Source organism: Chelmon rostratus, chromosome 8 (assembly GCF_017976325.1).
Source record: "Chelmon rostratus isolate fCheRos1 chromosome 8, fCheRos1.pri, whole genome shotgun sequence".
In the NCBI taxonomy this organism is placed as follows: Eukaryota; Metazoa; Chordata; class Actinopteri; order Chaetodontiformes; family Chaetodontidae; genus Chelmon; species Chelmon rostratus.
The window spans coordinates 18,916,497-18,939,834 of NC_055665.1; the positions used below are offsets into that span (position 1 = coordinate 18,916,497).

The 23,338-nt window shown below is 43.0% G+C and overlaps 1 protein-coding gene across 1 annotated transcript; it reads left to right on the top strand.

The window, feature by feature from the left end:
* Positions 1-1,121: 1,121 nt before the first annotated feature.
* On the top strand, positions 1,122-13,028 carry LOC121610916 (basic helix-loop-helix transcription factor scleraxis-like). The gene is made up of 3 exons (XM_041943237.1): positions 1,122-1,761; positions 2,138-2,354; positions 12,459-13,028. The coding sequence occupies exons 1-3, from the start codon at positions 1,361-1,363 to the stop codon at positions 12,495-12,497; spliced, it is 657 nt and encodes a 218-aa protein (XP_041799171.1). The 5' UTR covers positions 1,122-1,360; the 3' UTR covers positions 12,498-13,028.
* Positions 13,029-23,338: the final 10,310 nt, after the last annotated feature.

Below are 23,338 nucleotides of genomic sequence, written 5' to 3' on the forward strand. Positions count from 1 at the left end.
ACCCGGAAAGGAGTGCACACATGATCGGGACTGCACGAACAAACCATGCTAAACTTCCATACTCTGTCAGATAAGCCTGGAAAAAGAACAAGTCACCCAGCCTGGAAAAACTAAAATTGGAGGAGAGCGTTTGTTGTATTTTTTTTATTTTTTGTCTGCAGAATTGATCCATGTCAAAACCCGAAAACAAATTATTACAGAAGATTATGAAATTATTTGATCAAGTTCTTTGTTATGTGGTGATTTTGAAGTTAAACAACTTTGAGTTCGCAGAGTTTGGTCCTGTCTTTGAAGTTTGTTTGGCCTCAGACATTTCATATTTGATGGCACTGTCTAAGATCATGGCTTTATTACTCCTGTCAGATGACAACACTTTATCTGTTTCATTTCCTTTTTAAACTCACCATGTGTTTGGTACTCATGTTGATGCGAATACTTCAGAGGCCTCTGTGGTCGCTAAGGTCACCAAACTCACCCAGCAAATGAGGGTGATGCAGGTTCTGTTTTAGGGTGGATTTTCCCTTGAAACACACCAGCGTGCAGCCAAAACAAACTCCCGCTGATGGTTTGCCTCTTGCCTCCGGTCTCTCTGGCCTGCTTCTAGACAGCAGTCGAGGGACCCTCAGCGCTCAGAGGGAGGAGCGGAGGAGTCCTCAGGCCCTCCCACCGGCTATAAGACCGGAGGCAGACGGAAACACTCAGACAGCAGGCACACGTGGAGCAAAGAGGCAGAGAGAGAGAGGGGAGGACATTAAGAGAGGCTAAGGGAGAGAGAGAGACCAATAGAGAGCAAGAGAGAGTCAAACTGCTGCCACAGACTGGGAGTAGTTTGTGCTATTTGGACTGAAACAGACAGATATAGAAACAAAAGACCAAGACAGAGGTGGACACGAAAAAGAGGACAAATCAACAGCAACAACTGACATCAACATGCCATTTTAAATTTGGCTGTTGTCCAGAGGATTAACTGAAAGCAGAGCTGACCTTTGGGATGTGAAGTGTTTTCATATGAACCAAGAGAGAAAAACAGGAGGGACCTGGAACCTGCAGCCACATGTGACACAGCAGCTCTCAGGTCAAGTTGCTCTTGACCACTGACTCACGATCAACTTGCTGATCTTTTAAATCGAGCCTGGCAGCATCAGAGGGGCTACGTCTGACTCACCTGGCTGAGCAGATTTTACAGAGAACACAGGTTGAAGGAGAACAGTTTAAGAGGTGGACGCCTTACGGCAGCATCATCAGCGGTCGCAATTCGCTAAACAGCTTCTGGTAAGAAACTTGCAAACAAGTTGAACCTCAGCAAGTGGAAGTCTCAAGAGGATCGACCAGGAGCTGTCAGAGCCTTGTCGCGGTGAAGATGACATTCGCCATGCTGCGCACGGCGCCTCCTGCAGGCCGCTTCCTGTACGGCGACATCGCCCTCCTCTCCGAAGACGATGATGACAACGGGAGCGAGGGGTCGGGCTCCGAGGAGCGTAACACCAACACCTCCAACTCTGCTGCCTTCCGCCTGTCCTCCTCGTCGCCATCTGCCTTTCACATCAAGGTGAACAGGAAGAGGAAGCTGTGCGGGGGAGTAGGGGGCGGAGGGGTAGATTCAGAGGCCATGATGGGAAGGCACGGCCCCCCGCACACTTCTCCCACCGGGGAGGTTCGCCAGAGGACCGCAGCCAACGCGCGGGAGAGGGATCGCACCAATTCTGTCAACACAGCATTCACGGCGCTGCGCACTCTCATCCCCACCGAGCCTGCAGACAGGTACAGAGCAACGAGTCAAAATCGCTCATGGCATTTTGTCTGATGCACAAATATGTTCCTAAAAATGCAGTTTTTCCATCTGGGAACAAAAACAAGTAGACCCTGATGTGGCTCTGGCACCTTTAATCACAATTAAATGATTTTTTTGGACAGGCCTGTGATCCAATGAGGCAGCACTGCATTTAACCATGAGAGATGAGATATTCAACATCTAGAGTCACTATCTATATATTCTATATATATTACATGTTATTCTAAATACTACATCAAAGTACTCCAATGTTGCATGCAAGATACTTTTTTTTTAATTGTAATACAGTTTTTTAGTATTATGTTTTAATTCACACCATGAATGTTGTTCTGATTTGATGATCAGGAAGCTGTCGAAGATCGAGACGTTACGTCTGGCCAGCAGCTACATCAGTCATCTGGGGAACGTCTTGCTCCTGGGCGAGGGGCTTCATGACGGGCAGCCGTGCCACGCTCCCTCACCGCCGTTCTTCCACGTTAACTCCTCCCCCACCCGAGGATCTGACCAATCAGCCCAGCCAAAGCACATCTGTACTTTCTGCCTCAGCAACCAGAGGAAAATGGTGAGCAGACGACAATTATAAATCAACAAGCAAGAAAAAAAAGGCCAAATCAACTGCAACAAAAATGCTGTATATAGTAAGATCTCTAACAGAGCAGTGTTATCAACTTTTAAATGGTACTATGTCTCTGTGTGACCTAAAGAACTATAATAAAAACTTAAAAATAACTATAAGAAATGTCTTTAGTTACTTTTCAAATACTCTAAACAGAGCACTTGAAATTCTTTATACATAATTAAAAGAAGTAGAGATTAGCACAGATTTAGCTGATCATACTGTGGAGTGAAGCTTCTTTTGGGGAAACTGCAGTTTAGGGTCAATTTGGTGTTTAAAGCTGACCTGAGATCAGTGACTGTGCCTATAAACCTGATTGGCCCTGAGGGACATTAAAAGCAGAACCTCTTTAAAGTCCTCTTTTGGGGTGAAGGACTGTGTGTTATTGTTCCGTCGGGGCTTGGTTTTACTCGAGCAGGTGGCTCGAAAGTTCAAGGTGCTTGCTGGATCTCGCCGGACGTGAATATGTGTGATTGTCTGTGTGTCAGAGGAGCTAAGAGAGGGCCGAGCGGAGAGGTGGATCGAACAACACGCAGCCTTTTTCACCAACGACATATGCACGGCCGTTGTGTAAAAAAATGTCTAACCCCAACTGTGGTGTTTTTTTCCTTTCTGTTTTTGAAAATATGAATTTGAAGTTTACAAGGGTATTTATGCAGCGAGTGAGATTTATGACCGGGAACCTATGAAATCCATCCAAAACCATGTGTATAATTTGAAGAATGTATTGACGTCAGCCCGAATATGAGAAGGTTTTAATCATGACTGCTGAAGAAGTGACCTGAGATACAAAGATTGGCAAATGGTAATAACTTTGTTCCACTGAAACTGGAGGCTGCAAGACAACAAACTGTCATATGTACATTTCATATATTCAACTCACGGGTGTGTGTGTGCGTGTGTGTGTGAAGAACATTTTCCAAAAGCACTTTCAGGATGTTATTGTCCTGCACAAAGACGCTAACAAAAAAATCAGCAATCATTTTTCTAACTTTCAGCGTCAGAGGCAGCGTTACAGCCGTTCTGCCACTTTCCCTGCACTTCCTGCTGTGCTCGCACCTTCACAGAGATGCAGAAAGGAAAAACTGCATCCAGTGCGAAGTTCAACTCACATTTGATTGATTTGACACAGGAAGTAGACATAATCAAGAACACTCCCGCCATGAGAAAGTTGTCAGTCTGATGAGAAATAGCAGGGAATGAGCAATTCCTATCAGCTGGCTGAAATCAAATTTATGTGAGCCCGGCTTCGACTTCAACAAACAGCAGCGGCCTGTGCAGAAGATGATAGAGAGGTGACGTCCACTCAACTTTCCCCCTTTAACCTAGCTGCTGCCCATTTAGCAGGATTTATGGGTAAGGAGCTGACATCTGGCAGACTCCCCCGTTGCCCCAGCAGTGTGTGAAAGCTAATACCCTCCTCAGTGTCTAAACCCAGAGACCCTTTAGCTGGGGGATAACCTAAGTCTCAGCAGTGTGTGTCTCCCCCTCCCTCCTGCCTCCCCTCTGAACCGTTGTGAGTGAAAGCCTAGACGTCCTCAGCGTCTGAAACCCAGACACCCTCGGCCGGGAGATAGCCAGCCTGAGATCTGTCTCGTTCTCTCTCCTCCGACTCCTTTTCTTTTTGCTTTGGCCTGTCCTCCATGAGTTCTTCGCTCTCTCTCTCTCTCTCCTTCCTTTTGCCCTCGCACGCCTCTCATTCCGTTTCACTTTTTCCTCCTCAGCTCTTTCCCCGAGCGTCCCTCATTCCCCCACCTCTCCCTCAGCTCCCTGCGTATCGATCAGCCCGGTGGAGGTCAGAGCTGTCAGTAGGAGCTGTGTAACACTATCTGCTGCTGTCAGCTCACCGCTGCAGACGCATGACTGACCTGTAAATGCATGCTGGGCAGAAAACAATTTTGAAACTTTCTCATGTCAAGCCCTTCAAATGTAGACACTTTCAGTCCTCTGTATTTGACGTCAGTCAGATTATGCTGTTTCCCATTAACTCAGTAAAGGTTCACACTATTCTCTGCCCTGTATGATGCATTCAGAAAGCGCTTTCACTCTCACTGCCCAGGTGAAAGTTCTTATCTCTTAATGATCCCTCGGCTGATTTAAATGGAGGAGTCTACACCACTCACAAATGAGGAGATAGAAGATAAGTCATAGAACGATTTCAAAGTTTTGACTTAGATGTGGTTCGTGCAAAAGGACCAGAAAGTCATTCTAAAGACGTTGTCCCATATGTACATTTAGTGTGACTTTCATATGTCACATAAAATGATCCTCGCTTCTTGAATCCAGTTACAGCGAATTCAAGTTCCTTTAAAATGTTCCCATGATCCTCAAACAGTATATTGTTATTCTGAATTTTTCTCATCGTCAACAGATTCCACAAAAACACATAAATCTTTAAAAATAGCTTACAAATATATAGTTTGATTTAAAAAAAAATCCTGCAACAGCTGGGTGGTTGAGGACTGTGGACGGTGGATTAATACACATTTGGTGTTGTGTTAGCATTTACATGTATGTGAGACTGACTCAAAATAAACAGTAGAGGCCATGTTTATGTTAATGAAGGAACCTGTCACCCAGTGCAAAGGTGTGGCTAAGTGATGTGTTTTTAATCTCACGCTTAATTTTAGTCTACAACAACAACAGAACGTGTTTTGAATGCACAGACAATTCTTATGTTTGTGGGACCAATTCATTGTTGGCTTTGGTCCTTTCATGGGATCTCCTGACAGCAGACCCTTTCAGGAGAAGCACAGGGGATCCCGGGCTCACCTGGCATACGAATGGTTAGCTCTGATTGGCAGAACCTGAGAGAATTTTATTTTCCCCGGAAAAGTGGCTACACAGTGCGTTTAAGTGGGCTAAAGGGCAGAGTCAGTGCTGGTGATTACAGAGAGGAAACGATTGTGAAGGTAAAATGAGACTTTGTCCTGAGTGCTCTCTTTGTGTGTTTTTATGGTCATTGAGGTTCATCACAGCTGTCAGCTCCGCTTAGACCAGCTGCTTCAATTGCGCCTATTTCCAATGTGGGAGAGGGTGAAAGTGAGAAAAGTACACGTTCATTTCCTCTTATTATGTGTGTATACAGTAAAACTGTTTTAAAACAAACAGTCCTGTTAGTAATGACTACTGCACTGAGAGGGCTAATCTACTGCGTATTACATATTCAGTAGAATACTGCAGTGACTTCATTATGTGTGTGACTTTATGCACACCTATCTTCTTGTTATGGGTGATTTCCCCGGAAGTGAGAGTGAGATTAAGAGTTATTAAGAACTTCCTGTGAAAAACATATACCTGCTGTCGGCTCCAAAGGCTTTTAATGGTTTAGTTGTTTAAAGAAGTTGCAGACTTTTTTCCACCTATGAATGAACACTTCAGATTATCTGAAAAAGTGTTTAGAGGCAGTAGAAGAACAGTGAAAATCTGCCCAGTGGGAGCTTCCCACATGAGAAATTGTTGTTTTCCTTTCCTGGTGAGGTTTACTGAATAGCGTCACAGTGCAACTCTATTCTTCTGCACTACTGCTGGATTTTCTTTTCTCCACCAAGTTGTCAGCTATAGATCCACACGCTGCGGGACGTTTCTGCTCAGTTTCTTTTGGTTGGCAGCCAAGCATCCACATTTATTCTGACAAATTTTGACTTTTTCAAAAAACAGTTGTGGGGTGGAGCGGCAGCAGCAGTTTGGCATGGACAAACTGGAGCCCGCCTTTGATACATGCAGTAAGAAAATGGGACGCTCCTGATGGCTACATCTGTAAATGAGATGTACAGGGCTGAGGATAGAGGATTGAGGTGAGCAAAGGGCTGCTCAAATCCCCGCGCTGTCTGGTTGATTGATGCAGATATCCTGTGTTAGGCCTCTGTGCTTCTGCTGATCAGTGCAACTGTCAGGTGTCTGGACTCAAACTACAGCAGGAAACCTGCACGATTACAGCGTTTTTAATCATTGTGGCGTCATTATCTCCTGTGCAACGCTGCTAGATGGCTTCGAAATGTGTCCTACCACAACAGCATCCGCAGTGACTCTTAAATACATATAAATTTGTGCTGTAGGTGAAGGCAGGAGATCAGTATCAGTGTAACGCTACTGAACGATAATGAGATGATGTTTATTCAGCAGTTCTCCAGGACAAAGCAAAAACAGAAAGCTTTTTTAAAGTGTGCTAATCTGTCTACTTTGTTGTCTTTAGGCTATGGCGCTTGAAGCATTTTTACAGCTTCCTCCTCAACTGTGGCTTATTTCTTTTGGCCCGAAAACAGGGAGAGGGTCAATTCAATTCAATGGCAAACGTAAACAGAAACGGCGATTCATCTGCCAGGAAGAGCAGTCACGTGGAACTTTTTCCTTTCAAGCTGGAGATGACATGTCCAAATATTTTCCAATATTTAAAATTTAAAGACAGTCATTTGATGAATTAAAAGAGAATTTATATGTTTAGAAACAAAATAAAAATCTGGCAAAAATATAACTACTATGATACTTATAGTGCGGTTGCTCTAAATAGGCTGTCGCTCCTTTGAGATGGTTAGGTTTAGTTGAGTTTACAAGCATTTTAAGGCGCAACCCTGATTTAATTCCAGCTCCAAGGAATCTTATTTATTTGGAATTTCTCAAAATTGAAAAGAAATGTGTAAACTTAGCAAAACAGCAAACCTAACAAATGATGTATACGGCCCCTAATATCACGAACAGCTCTAATTTGCATCTGGGCTGCAGTAAAACTTTTATGTGTGATGATTTTTGTGGGTGGCTGGAAAGCAGGGCGTATGGAAAGACGGTGGCACTAAAACTGCACCGTGCAACTGGAAACGGACTTATCTGTACTTGTGTGTTTACATGCGTGTGTGAGGGTAGATGCCAACGTGTTTGTGTGTGTTTGTGTGCGTGTGTGTGTGTGTGTGTGTGTGTGTTGGGATGAGCGAGAGAAAGAGTGAGTATGTATATATATCTGCGTGTTTGTTGCTCTGAGATGGATGTAAGTGGCAAAGAGTGATATTACGTCCAAGTAGATATACAGTACACACACACACACACTCACTCTCTCTCTCACACACACACACACACACACACGCTGGCTGGCTCTCCGTGTCTGGAAGTCATTGGCAGTGCAGAGCGGAGCAACAAATGAGCTAATTGTTCTGTAAATGATTTATCCTCTGCTGAGGCCTGTAGAGCCAGTGTTTAATTCAGCTGCTACTATTAGAAACACATTGACGTTGAGCTTTGATGGTGATGTTAAAGAAGCCTGGAAACCGCGCTCTGTGAAACGCCCTCGCTGCTTACACACACACTCACATCCACACATTTGACACATACACACACACACACACACACACACACGGACACGGCCATAGAAACGCTGACACACGAGCGCACGGTGCACCACACTCGGAGACTTTTATCGAAAGCATTTCATTCTCTCTTCTGTTTTTTCTAGTCTTTTCAGCCAGACGGCAGTTCATTGCGTCTTTCTAGACACCCAAAAAAAAGAAAAAAAAAACTTATATATGATTACTCACTTAAGGAGCCCTGGATCACGACTGTGCTTTCAACACCTTCTAAACTAATGGTTTGCAGGAAGTTATGGAAACAGAGATGAAGAAGGAGAGAAAGAGAGGCAGAGAAATAGCCAGCGACTCAGCGGGATAATCAACTTAGCTATTTATCCTCCAGCTTGGACAGTTGGTTTTTGACTGTGCCGAAACTACACTTTGCTTCTTTATGGAGATCAAATGAAGCATGCACCTTAAGAGGGCTTAAATACATGGATGGGACATGTGCAGGAGCACACTAATGACTGCGGTTTTTACAGTCATTTGGTTATTAGTCTGTTTTCGCTGGAAAAAAGCATTACGTCACTTGCATGAAGTAGACGTTTCAAGGTCATGGATGAAAACTAAATTACCCTCATTTGCTGATAATGCCGGTGTTGACTTGGAGTTAATGTTTTGTGCCTCATGAGCGAGAGCTTTGCCTGTTTGCCTCGCAGTTCGAGCTATGCTAATGAGGTGCATCGAAGGTAGCTAATACACTGCAGGCACTTTTCAAATATATTCCTGCCCACGTTCGATATGCGTCTGTGTGCGTGTGTGTGAGCCTGGCTCCGTGCATGACGTGTGCCTTCATGCATGGACCTGTCTGTATATTTTCAGCACAGATGGAAGCAGTTAAACCCTAATTTAACGCCAACAGAAGAAGTCGGGTCAGATAACTAACAAAATCTATTAGCAAAACTATCATTCTGTTGTCATTTGGTCTGTAGGGAAAGGGTTGCTCACGGAGCAAATTAAAACAAAACTACAGGAAACCGATCCAGTCAAAGAGCAAGTCTAAAAGAAATCTAGAACACAGAGAGAAGCACAAATTGGCGGTATAAATTGTCCAGTTTCTTAAAACAATATCTACTTAAACTAATGACATATTGGCTTTGCAGGGTGCACATCATGACAAAGTGCCGGTTGGTGTGTAGTGCAGCAGAATGAAGTCATCAAAACTGAGTTAGGCTTGTTCTGGACTTATTACAACCAATTATTAAACTGTGGGAATAATTAAATGCATGTGTGGCCGGCCGGTGTGAATTACATCTGATTAGGCAATCTAAGATAAATCCAGTGTTTTTCAGAAGCCACCAGGATGCTTATTAGCAAACCACAGTGAACATGAGGGACATGGCTAATGCATCCAAGCCACATGGTGGCAGACTGCGTCTTATTTGGTGTGTTCGTTAGCTTAATTTAATAGTGTGATGTGTAATTTATTACACTATTTTAATGTACGCCTGTAATCCTCTAATCGATGATCATTTACGAGGGTAATTACGGCCTCTATTAGACACTTGAGGGAACTGACGCATATTCACATATTTTCACTGGATAAACTAAAGGGATATTACCAGTTTTCATTTCATGGTTGAATACCAATCTCCTTATACGATTGTCGGGCCAGTGCCCAAGTGGAATTATTTTTTCCAACCAGTCATTCCTCTCTTCATGCAGCCAGAAACTAAATTAGATGTTCATATTTGACAGAACAGCTTAACACAGGAAAAGAGAGAGAGAGAGAGAGAGAGAGAGAGAGAGTGCATGGAAAATCCACATTTATAGGTAAAGGAAAAGCCCGGATTGAGTTTCGGAAAAACAATATTAAAGTTTGAATTTGCAGAGTTGATAAGATGCCGTGAAGAGACTGTTTACTATCTTCACATTCAAGTCAAGCAGGCTCCTTTCACCTTGGTAAAACAATAATATTGTTCCAGCGTGGTAATATCATCATATCGTATCTAAAGTAAACATCGTCGGGTAATCATATTAGTGTTGGACAAATCACCCCCCTGGGAGGTCATGGTATATGTGTGTGTGAGTGTGTGAGTGTGTGTGGGCGGGTGGGTTTTTCGAGACAGAAAGAGAGAGATGTCATCCGACCATGCCCTATTAGTCTTCAGGAGATTGTTTTGACTACCAGGCCTGGCTTCTAAGCCCCCCTCCTCCTGTTTTGACTGAACCAGTTACACTCCAGCTGAACCAGCTGTGCTTCCCAAACTCACATCGAGACGCAGGCTAATTACTAGCGATTTCATAGTAATTTGACGTAGTTTGGTAAATCATCTAATTGTCGTGCACCCACTCTCGCTCACCTGCTTCAAGCATTTTTATTTCCACAGATAAATACCTACAACGTTCCACGCTGCCTTCCAACAAACACCAGAGAGCGTGGCTGCACTTGTCTCTGTTTTATAGTTTGTTTTAGGAGAAAGCACAATAACAGCAATGCTATTGTAAGGCCAAAAGTTTTCCAGGCTGTGTGTGGAGCTTATTCACGGTTCACAGGGACTGTTCCATGTGATCGTAAAATTAAAACAAATATTTAAGACACTTCTCAGGTCATTTAGGCTTCTAGAGACGACTTACACTGATTTAAAGCTCTTGGTTAGTGACCATCAATCACTTCCACTTATATTGCGCTGTGGGATCATTTGAGGACGCTACATGCAGTCCTGCCCACATAAATGACATTTATATACGACTTTTTTGCTTCATCAATTATTAAAAACAAATGTATAGTAATTGCTGCCACGATTATGATCCCTCGTGATGTCTCTTCCAGTGAAGCAGATGTGACAGTTTTGGGAATGTGGTAACTGGAGGGGAGCTGGTCAGGGTAGAGAGATGGGCGAAGTGCAGGTCCTGTGAATGGTTTCTGACACAACAGTACTACAAACATCTACACAAAACAACCAAAGAAGACCAAAACTAGTCTTGAGTCTTGAAGCTGCAATGAATTCTGGTATACTAGTCAACTAACCTGGTAATTCAGTTTCTCTTATCTACTAACCACTGGTGTCAAATACAGTGAAGATAAGCCTCTGGTGACTCTATGATTCTGAGGCACTATCAAAATCAAACACTCAACTTTTAATGTTTTTGTTCCAGAAATATTTCTGCTACTATAACTGTGCTAGACATTTCTCAACAGATGGCCTTATCGTCTACTTTTGGCACCCAGGAAATGTCCAAGGAAACAAGAGAAACACACCAACAAGTAGCTGATTACAAACATGGCTAAAAGATGTTTACATGCAAGAATAGCCAACAACATAATGGTAATGGTTCATGCCTCGATAATAGCAATCTAACAGCGATCCTCTGCGCTCAGTCCAGCTGGAGGAAGTATTGACAATAATAACTCACGTCTCCTCGCACTCACCTCAATCAGTGGGAGGACCGATTCCTGTCCAAATCCTATGATCTCACTCCCTCATTACTGCCTGATACCCTTCCAAACACCTACCCACCTTTGTTGATGTCAGTCAAGCGGATTTTTCCAAACACCTACACTTGGTGCACGGTCTGGGAGGAAATGTGTAACAGGTGTTCAGCTGATGAGAGGAAAAGGAGAGGGGAGGGAGGGGGGCAGCGTTCGTGGAGACGATATGAGAAGGGAAAGAAAAGTCAGGAGAGGACAGGAGTGCAGAGAAGTTGACCTAGACTCTGGTGAGAAGTTTCACCCAGCACCTCTCTGTACTTTTACTGCCACATGAAATGCAGTTTGCCGCTTATCACTTGCTTATTCACATATTTGTCTGTGAAAGATGACCACAAATTAGGTTCTTTCAGCCCTGAAAAGGGATAAGTAGGACAGGATGGCATGTTACGTATCGCTTTGTGGTGTGTTTGATAGGTCGAAATCCCTTGACTGTGGCTTGGAAAGCGGGCGGTAGATGGCCTGAGAAGTGTGCAGAGCAGAGGTTAGGTGAGGAGGGAAAATGTGATGTTATTTTCCTGGCCAGATAGAGAAAGTCTCCTCACCAGCCAGGAAATCAAGCCTGCTCTGTTCTGATACCACAGATAAATGAGAAGCATATCATCATGCGGGGCTGTCATACATCAGCTCATGATGTCACTCCTCAGGCAGTAATAAAGTTAGCTGCCGCTACCGCAATTAATGTGCAGTATGTGCGCTCTCGTGCAGAGCGTGTTTACTGCATGCAGTCAAGGTTCGTCTACTTTTTCAACCCTTCTGAAGTAAATACAGCACAAAACCACACAGACTTACTGTGCCAGTGATTGCAGTAAAACAGTATCCATTTCCACAATATGCACTACATTTTCCTGGAGTCCCATTTCATGACACTGTAATAAAGGGTTGACATCAAAGACAGCAGTCTGACTCACCTGTTAAGCATATTCAAATACTGAAGCAAAGGGTGAACAACTGTGCTGTACTTGTGCCTCTGCAGAAACTCTGGGAAATACTCAGCCAGCAGCGAGTTAGCTTATCTTAGCATATGGCCTGGAAGCAGCAGGAAATAGCTAGCCTGGCTCTGTCCAAAAGTAACAAAATCTGTCCAGCAGCTCACTAGCATTACATCTGTCACAAACCGTGGGGTGTAAAAATGTTTTACGTTGTGGTTTTGCAGGAGGTTATGTGCTGCTAGCTGTTTTCCCAGTTCCCAGTCTTGATGCTAAGCTAAGCCGTACTTTTCCTTTGAATGGACTTCAGTGTTGAATCCTCAGTGGTGTGATGCGTTGTTTCTCTCTCTTGCAGAACAAAGACAGAGACAGGAAGACGGCCATCAGAAGTTAACGACGAGGACACAAACCACATGGATGAAATGCTCGTCTCTTTGACGAGGCTTTCACTGATTTTCCAATTACTGCAACTTGAAGACTTTTGATGCATTTTAAAGACTTTTGAAGGACTTCTTTAGCACTTCCAGGACTTTTCAAGGAACTTTACAAAGCTTTTCTTCTTCTTTTTTACTTTTTATATCGCTTTACAAGAACTTCTTTACTTTTCAGGCTGTTGTCGAATATGTGTGAAACACTCTTGAAAAGCAGAACGGTACTTTTAAAAGGCTTTCACATGATTATCAAGACCATGAAGAACCTTTCAACAACACTTGTAAGAGACCTTTTACTGTATTGTTCAAAGACTCAGCGACTCTTTGTGAAGAGTCTAAGGAACTTGTGGCACATGATCGAAAAACACACAGAACCCATGAAAGACAAACGTGTACTCATCAAAAGCTGTGTGTTATTAATGTGTAAACTGAAATATAAATGTATATTTATGTGACATAACATTATATAATGAAACCATGTTATTTAACCGGCATTGACATTCATGACAAATAACGAAAGGTAAAAAGATCATTGGCTATTGACACAATTTATGGCAGAAAACATGCTGGAACTTTTGTGGTATTGGTTATTCCTAATAATAATCATTTCTGAAAATGTCTTGATGCTGGAAAATAACTCAAGATGACCAATAAATTGTTTGTATATCTGGGAGTTCATTTTTTATGTTGGTGGTATTTTGAGCATTTTCAAATCCTCCCCAGTTCTAACTAATAAACATTATAAAAAGTTTCCACTGTGAAACTACCCTGCGCCGTAGAGACATTTTAATACCAAATGGTGGTTTTATCATACATTTGCTCATTTGGGCTGCTGGGGGAGAGATGATTTTGGAAGTTTCAAATAAATTCCCTCTCAAAAGAAGCAGCACAGCGAGCATGAGTGGAAGCTCCGCAGTGGATACACCTGTAGCTCACATCAGCCTAACCCTGAGTTTTACTTCCCTCTCTCTCTCTTTCTTCTCTTCTGGGGCACCGAGATCAGAGCAGACAGAGACAGAGAGTTTGAAGACGAGGTGGACAAGAGGGGTTTTGAGGAGTGGAGGAAAGGCGAGCAGGAGAGAGAGGGAGGGAGGGAGGAGAAACAAAAGAGAGCAGAATTGAATCTGCAGGTATGGCTGCTTGGACATCTGCCTGTGTCCCCTCGCTGTCCTCTTCTTTACCTTTCCACATGCTCTCTCTTCTCTTCCTCTCCTCCTCTGCTCTTCCTCTCTTTTCCCCAGAGTGCCACTGGCCAGAGTCTGGTTGGTGATGGCTTTCCAGCGTGTTTAGCCACGCACTACTTACCCTCTCCTTACCTTCTTTTCTATCTATCTATCTATCTATCTATCTATCTATCTATCTATCTATCTATCTATCTATCTATCTATCTATCTTACTCTTTCTTGTCTTCTTTCTTTTTCCACTCTTTCCATCCCTTGCTCCTTCTGTCCCACTCTGTCAGCCTCTCTCCACTCTGTTTTCCTCCAGATCTGTCCACCGCCTTCATGGAAAATGATCAGGGCATTAGCAACGTGGAATGTTGCCCCTTCCTTTTTTGAAATTGTCACATTTCTCGTAATGGCCTGCTTCTCTCTCCCTCTGCCTGCCATACGCTGACATCCACAAGCTGTGATATTACCATCTATGCTCTCTTTTCTGCAGTTTATTCTGTGGTTGATGCAGCATTTTCTCTCTTGTTCTGCAGCAAAACTTACAAACACAGGGAGAGAGAAACCAATGTTGCTGGAATTCCTCTCATAGTTATTACAGGTTTTATTATAAAAGCGGCTCTGGAGAGTGAGAATCTAATAATACAGTCTGTATCCAGCGCTCTAGTTCAGCATTTTAAAGCCAGCAGTATTTTTGAGGCCATTTTCCACCATTAAGTGAAATGCAAACGAGCCGTTCTCTTAATGGAGTCTAACCCCTTTTGCTGCACCGGTTTGGTGTTTCCAAATTATTTTTTAACAATGCTAACAAGCTGCTTGTGCGACGGAGGTGCCAATTATGGAGCTTTTTCCAGCAACGTGACAAGTGCCTGGTGAAGAAAAACAACTAACAAAAAATCCACTTGCTCGCACTGCCAAAACACAGTTTTTAGTGGAAGCTGCCCCGAAAATCAAAGCTGATTTATTGTGTGTGTAATCTCACAAACACCCCAAAACTATAACAGTACCAAACACTTGCACTCGGTGTTAGAGTCAATGTGTCTGCCTTTTCCTCCGAGTGATGTCATGTAAAGGACACTCACTTTAATGAAATAACTCACAAAGGTGATGAAGGGGAGAGAAGGTGTAGATTTAAATTTTGGGCTGGAGAAACACTGAAAAATATAGTCCCTATTGTGCGTCATGAAGTCTTGCAGAAAACAAGAATTGCAATAATTTAATGAACTAAAGATAGTTGGAGAATTCTTCCTGGAGAATCGCTTATACCAAAGACAAAATGCAGCTCTGGCATATTGTGCCAGAAATGCCCTTTAAACTCAAGTGCCGGAGCAGGTTTTTCCTCCCCAAACGTAACACAGGGAAACAAAAGGCTAAATCTCTGGGCACAGCTTTACCGTAAGTGGTCCCTGCTGCCCGCTGGTTCCTGAGACAAAGGTTTGAAAAGCACGGCGCACCTTGTTTAAAAGATCTTACTTTTATTATGAGCCGATGAGATGTAGATAATCTTACTGCTGAGGGTTTTTTAAAAGGAAGCAAAAGCTTTGAAAAAAACGCTGTGTGTCTAGTGTGTCCTAATGACTTCTGGTCCAGTTAGTCTGAGAGTCTGATCTCTCTAGCAGGCCGTCTGTCTGAGCAGCAGAGAGGGGGAAAAAGGAACTGTTCCTCCCACACAGACCAGATCAGGTTCCCCCAACGCCTACACACGCACAATTTAGCACACACACGGATGACCATTTACACACTCATGCCCCGATGAACTTACATATGCGCAAATAGATGGACGTACGCGTGCACGAGCAGTCACACACTCGCGTTAAGCAGAGGGATCTGTGATATAGCTTAGTTGTCTAATGATCTCTGTATTTTACATTGATGAAAACAGATCAGCTGAGAGGGCAGACTGCTGCGGTGAATTTAAGTGGGCGGTTTTGGACCAAGGTGCACCGGAGGCTGGACGATGGACTCGCTCTTATTATCAATATAATGGTGTCTGACGAAGATGCCCCCGTGGAAATCTGGCATGTGAAACGCTGATAGCTGAAGTAATGAAAAGCAGCTTTTGTTCTGGCGTTTGCAGAGTCTTCGGTGGTACCGGTGCCAAAGGGGCTGGAGGATGTAGCCTGAAGACGGTTTACATAAATGAAACATATTTGGATGTAATTGAAAACTGGCAGTGAAGGCCTGAGTATGGAAAACATAAACTTGTGATCTATTTTAATCACTTATGACAAAAACACAAGGATTTATGTTGTCTGGTGAGATCAGTGCCAACAGTTATTGACCAACCAAATGATTTTCCTGTTGTACATGTGACCTTATAAGGGTTGTGGGTCATGGAGATGATAATCCAAATGTTAATTTTTCACTGCAACTTTATTGCAAACTTGTTGTGAACTGCAGGTCAAGTTCTTTGTTTCACATTTTTACTCCACCTGTCAATCTGAACATTGAGCTTCCTCACAATCTGTGAAGTTCTAATTACAAACTGCTTGGTTTAAAAATTAGATCTATTGTTGTACATAAAAAATATGCTGTCTCTAAATTACCTGCTCAGTCCCTTTCGAATTAACGACCTTAAGTTAATGAAGCAATTGAGACTTAAGTTACAAGATGCTGTGGTTTGTGGCCAGTGTTAGCATCTGTGCAAAATGAGCAGCTGAAACAGTGTGCTTGTCTTCAAAGCAGTATATCAATGGATTCTTGCCACTAAGAGAGAGTGGAACAAGCTGTAAACACAACAGTGACGTAACATCACCTAACAACTTTAAACATCCAGTATTTGTTTAACATTAGCATTTATTTGCAGTTGTGTTTGTAGCCTCCTGACAAATCGAAATCCAACATTCTGTCTACTTTTAGCTCTGCTTTGGTCTCCACCATAGGTGCCGATCGAGCATCCACGGAGAAGGCCGATTCACCACCAAACTGGCGGTGCCAATAATGCTGGACGCGCAACTCGTTAGCTGACCTTGACCAGAGACGTGACCTAGACCAACAAAATGGATAAGTTTGTTACTCGAAGACCCAAAGACGCAAGTGATGCTCATAATATGATTTCCACCACAGCGACTTCCAGTTCCACCAGTGCCGCTGGCTGCAGCTCACAGTCAACTATTGTTAGCGAAGATGGCACCTCCAGCAGGACTGATTTTGGACCAAAAAAGGCACCAACAGGATTTCTTTCATGTCATGTATTTTTGGTGTGTATTTCTAACCCCTATGAGTATTTTATCCGTGTGCGTGTGTGCACGCGTGCCTGTGTCGTCACTGTTAATTTCCTGTGGCGCTGAAATGAGTGCTTTTGAGTCCTTTTTCCAAATCCTTATTGCAGCAAGCCATGTAGGCTATAGTTTTGCATTCAGCTGTTTTGAGCAGCCACCGGCAGAAACATAAATCGGCGTCCATGGTCTCCACCAACTTCTGAGAGAAATCTGGCTTTAGAGTTTCTAAGCGCCCCACTATGTTCACCAAGCTCGTCGCTAACTGTGTATCACAACAAACAGTGTAATAGACCTGCTTGTCCACTGTGTCTGCGTTATATTTTGCTTCATCCAGGTGTGAAAAGAACACGTTCGGATAGATGATATTTCAGGTTGGTATGGTTTAGGAAAAGATCATAGTTTGGCATAAAATAACTCAACATGAACTATTTGGTGTGAGACTGAGCTGGTCTGTCTGCTGTTTGGTGCTTGGCAGGTTGTGTATTGCTTTTTTTTTGGTTTTTTTTTTTTGCTGATAACAGTTGCCTACTGTGGCCCAAAATGACATTATGAGAGCAAAGAAAGTGAACCAACAAGTAAACAATTCAACCAAAACAATGAGCTGAATGACACTAAAACAAAGTGGAATAGAGACGGGGCAAACTGCAGAGTCAGGTTATCTTCAGACAGTGTTGCTATAAAAACATTCATTTGTTCAGCTTTTAAATGTTTGCTTGTGGAATAATTCAGACATTTAGCCCTGGTAACTGCTTGGCTTCGTAGGATGCTTGCTTTGGTCCCATCCTCCAACATAGACTCAGTAAGAGGTGAGCAGGAAACTGAATGTGAAGCCTGTAATTCTCAAATCAAATTCGTTTAAAGTAACCACGACAGTTTTTTTCAAATAAGTCTAGAGTGGCTCTTGGACTTTCTCTCCAAAGCATGAACAAGTCATTTCTACATTTGTCAACTGTCATAACATGAGAATCAGTGGAGGAGACAGGAGCACTTCCTGTTTTTTTTCCAACTCATCCATGTTTTTGTGCTCAGATGGTACCCAGCTGAATAAGGTCTATTAATTAAAGATGGATAGGTAGCAGTGCTTTTCCTGAAGCATGACCTCCTGTTGACATTGGAGCAGAAGTTTCCTCTGGTGTCCTCTCCTGCTCTGTAGGCCTGTTGGCCAACTTCCTGCCTCCACTCGAACTGTCTCAATAAAACATAAAGAACAAAGATATAAAAACGTGGAGGAAAGGGCGAAATGCACCTTTAGGAACATTAGTCTTTCCAACCCAACTGGGACCTGTGCTGCGCAAACACACACACACACACACACACACACACACACGGCAGGAGGCTAACTGCTCCAAGTGGGAGCTGTGCTGCTGAGGGCCGGATGAAAGGAAACACTAAAACTACAACGAGGGAAAGACAGGTGGCCAGTTTGGCAGCTCCACACACTCATACACACACACATACACACACATACACACACAAACACACGTACACAAGCTCTTTCCTCCTCAAACCCCCTGTTGTGCACACCTGTGAAAGTGCCAAATCCTGGACTCTACGTCGTTCAGCTCTCCAGCTTTCTTCCTACCTCCTCTCTCTCTCTCTATCTCTCCCTTCTCTCCCCCACGATGAATCTCTCTCCCGCTTTCTCGCGTTCGGAAAGCTGCTTTGTGTAAACATCCCGCTTGTGAGCTAGCAGCCTGGCTCAACTTTAATTGGTTGTTAAAAAGACATTTCCTGCTCATGAAGATACCACCATGGACGCCTCTATCATTGTGTATAACTGTGTGTATGTGTGTGTACATAGAATAGTAACAATAGTGCAATAGGCCAAATAGGTAACGGTGTGTTTACTCTTGTAAGATCACCAACTGCTCATCAATTATATTTCGTTACCTGATCACAAAAACTCCTGCACTCGGAGCTGAAGAGAAACACCTTGTTGGCTCGACAAAATTCACCAGATTGTTGTAATCCTTGCATAATGTTTTGTCTCCGGAGCACATCCTGAATTTAAAAGGCCAGTAGTTTCTCTTTAGTTCCACTTCTTCTTATGCACTGAGGCTTGTGGTCGAGGATGATCTGGCCAGGTAATGAAAGCTGATGTTCTGGCTAGAGCCAATGATTGTTTCCCCGTTGTGCTCCTCCATTGTTATTCCTCTGGTTTTCCCCGTTTTTTAAAGGAGAATTCTTACTGGTTGCTCACAGCAGATGTCTAGACTCGGTATTAATGTCTGTCTGGAAAATATACCCTGATGAGCAAAGAGAAAATAACTAAGAGACCAAAATTACAACGGTTCAAAGGACAACTGGTGCCCTGTTTGTTTTTATTTCTTCATTAATTCAATTAAACCTTTTAGGGCTGCAAATAATGGTGATTTTCATTATCGATTCATTTGTTATTTTCTCGATTAAAACAACATAATGGAATTATTTTATTTTAAAATAACAGCTTCAAAATCATGTTGACAATACGCTGACTTGTAATAGTTAGAGCAGTGCCTCTGTCATTCCCACTCTGCACCCCGGATGCCTGCTCTCGTCACTTGGGTTGCCAGGTCCAGTCTCCCACCAGACATGCACAACGCTTTACGTCATACGATCATATTTTATGGAGAAAATGTTTTCTGGTTTTCCCTCTGATGTCCTTTGGCTTCTCTGCCTCAACTCTACATATATTCACATTTGAGTAGCTGAGTAGCTTTAAAAAAAAAGTAAATAATAAAGCGATGAAACAATTATCATCGCAGTTGCAGTTGAAGTTTTCATTGATTCACTAATCAGATAATCATCTAATCATTTCAGTACTAAAACCTTTAATAGGAAAAGGAGTGTAGCAGGATATTTAATAGGACTGATATTTGCTGACGATGTTTTGACTTTGTCGCTCCTCACAGGTAAACACCAAGCTCAGCAGAGCAGGGAGTGCCACTAATTTTCCGCCTACAGGTGGATGCTGAGGTGGAGGTGGGGCCACACTAGCAACATAGCTCTGTGGGTGGAACACTGGTCTGTCAGCCATTGGTCTGGACTGAAATGTCTCAAAAACTATTGGATGGATTGGCATCACATTTTTTACAATCAGCCATGTCCCCCCTATCAGATTAAAAATGACATTTGTCCAGGGCTTTGCTTTATGCACAATTCCCTCAGCTGTACTCTGTCATCATCATTGTTGCTGACATCTGTATTTAGTTCAAAGCACTGCCGTCCCCAGGTAGAGCCTCACAGAGCTGCCAGCATGGCTGTGGACTGTGGTGTTAGCATAGCTTTCAGGTGTGGGGTGTGGCAGCCATCTTGGCAGAAAAAGCCTGAACAGAGCACTGATGGGTTAAGTCAACACCATAATCAAAAGGGGTGCATTAGATTTATGTTTTTAGCTTTTTCGATCGTCTTTCTCTTTCATGCAACTTACAACAGTTACTTAAATGCCTTTTTTGGGTCTGGTTTGAACAAACACAGCCAAAGTGGAAAGTAGGTGACAATGGCAACATAAACAAATTTGCAGGAAAACACTGAAGAAACAGGAAATGTAAGAAAAATAATCACTAATCACATTATTGGCCAATGATTAATTGCACAAACATTAATTCCCAGAGCATTGATGTTGACTTTGGCCGCTACGTCACAATCTGAACAGGGGTCCCATGTGTTCATAATTGGAAGACCAAAGGGCACCGATTTTGATCCTAAGCCAAACCAGAGCCAGACCCAGCACAGGCAGAAAATTGTGAAGTTAGAAAAATTGTAGTTAACTGGATTTACACAGTCAGGCCTTGAAAAACACACATGCATGTTTTGAGAAAAGAAAGCATGTTTTGAGAAAAAATGAATTCATACTATACATACATTGGAATATTATACAGTGCTAAAGAGATTTACATTTGACATAACAGCTCTGTGCTGTTGGGGATAGAAAACAGAGCCAGACCTTAACCAAGTACAGGCTCAGTGACCGCCAGCTGACAATCAGTGGAGACACATGAAATATTAGCAATATTAGAGCAGAATATCTGGCAACTGCAGGTGATGTTGAGCCATTCCTCCACTCCTGCATTAAGTTGTCAACTATGAGAATCACTGGGTGACCTACACAGACTTTTCTACTTGATGTGGGCTGGTGATAGATGGATATTGAGATAGATGGAGGTTGAGACACACCCTGAGCTGACTGAGGTGCATGTGTGAAGGCACACGCACACACAGTGTGAGAGCTGCAAGTGTTTCATCCTTTTACAGGCTCTGTGAATCGGGAGGCACTTTAGGTTTTATTAGCCTCTAAGCAGGCGTGTACAGATCCAACAATGAACACGTGCTGCCCTCCCCGGAGTGAAAACTCCAAGCACTTATTAGACGCTAGACAAGAACTCAGGAAGAAAAGAAAGCCCAAAACAGGAAAAGGTGAAATAACTACAACAAGAAAACAGAAGAAGTCAATAAGTGAACTTTGAGAGGAGAGGAGGGTGGGACGAGGAGGAAGAGGAGGAGCAGGTACAGACTGCAGCAATCTTCTCCCCAGTTATAGATAGACTAGAGAGAAAGAAGTAGATGGTAAGAAAGAGAGAACGAAGACGAGGAGCCAAGCCTTCAGTCAGTAGCAGCTTGCCAGAGCGTTGCTTTGCTTCGCCAGGTCCCTGTGCTCTCTGCTCTGTCCTCTCCAATAAGACCCCTGGTTTAATGCTGGAAAATTCCCTCCAAGCTGTCAATCACCCCCTTTAATAAAAACAAAGTATAACATTGCGGTCTCGCTCGCTCTCCGTTCCCCCTCGAGAATTAGAATGCGAGGTTTTGTCTGCGGAACTGTGAAAATCTCCTCTGCTTTTATTAGCAAAGCCCTGGTTCGACCGAAACTCTGGAAAAATCTGGCCACTCTCCGCTCTGCGTCTCCCATCTGGACTACATTAAAGCCAACCACCTGGACCCAAACCAAACCTGAAATGAAACTGGGGGTATTACAGAAAATAACTCTGGGATCTGCCTATACACACACACACACATACACACGCAGTCCCACAGAGATACATATCTCCCGTCGCTCGCTCACACACACATTTGCGTGTGTGTATGCCCCAGACATGGTTCATGCAGCCATCCTGTTTCTCTTGCTTTCGATTTCGTGCCTAATCAGATTTCCTTAAGGAAAACTAGTCTTAGCCAGCATGATGGGATCTGATTTGACTGACTGGCTGGTCGGCTGTTTTTCTTTTTTCTCTCCACTGTTTGGTTAACTGACTAGCTGATGGGCTAGTTGGGTGCTGACAAGCTGGCTAACATGGCTGACAGAATGAGGGATTGACTGGCTGACTGAGGAGTGACAATAACTGACTGACTGAGTGGCGGCTGGCAACGTGCAGTATGTGTGAGATTAATGAACTCTTTCTTTTACCTGCTGAACCAAGAAAAAGTCCTTCAAATATTTGGTCTGGGCCCTGAGTGGACTGCAAGTCTATCAGCAGTCACATCTACTGAACATCTGTACAGTACAGTTTATCACAGGATTTTGAACCCTAACTTTTCAGCCATCAATCAAATATTCATCCAAGGTAGCTTTGTCTTTTCAAAATCTTTTCAAAATCCTACAACCTTCTAGAGATTATTCTTATCGCCAACAAATTGAACAAAAAACAGAAGTAATAAGTAGTTGACCTTGACAACAAATATTGCCTCGTGCCCCTGACATTGCTCATTTCTCTGTGCCATAAAGCTCCATTTTGGTCCAAAAACTATTAAAACACATCACTGAACCTCCAGTTGCTGTGTATAATCATTAGAGCACCAATTGTGTATTAGTCCACCACTGAAAATAGTCCCTAACATAAACACAGTTTCTTCCTGTTTGAGCAACAGTTGCTGAAATGCATTTGTGAGCAGCTTGTAAGGATTTACATCTTCAGTGGGAGGGATTAGGCTGTGAGTGTCAGAGACAGGGACATTTTGAGAGACAGACTTGGACATCGTCATTGACAGTTAATAGGATTGTAAGAGCAAAGAATGCCGTTAAAATATTTCCTTTTTATACCTTTCATTCAAAATTAGAAGTATAATTTAGCACAATTGTCGACATAGATTTACACACACAGGTAAAATCAGCTTTTGATAAAATACACAGTTTAGGTTGTGCAACCTCTCATAGAAGAGACAAAAAATAAAGCAAGCTGAACAACAACATGCAGAGATAAAAGGTGGCAAATTACTATTAACACAGCTATAATTGATAAACATATACGGTACAATACTGCACAGCATGTACAGCTTGCACATCATGTTCTAAGAATTTCTGTAGTGAAAAAAATTATCTTTTAACAGTAGGTGGACAACAGAAGACAACAGCAGCCCGCTGCAAAGAGAAAGGGTCTGTGTGACATCACAATGGTGGATTTACTCTTCATAGAACTGACCTATTAGGAGCTGCAAAATATG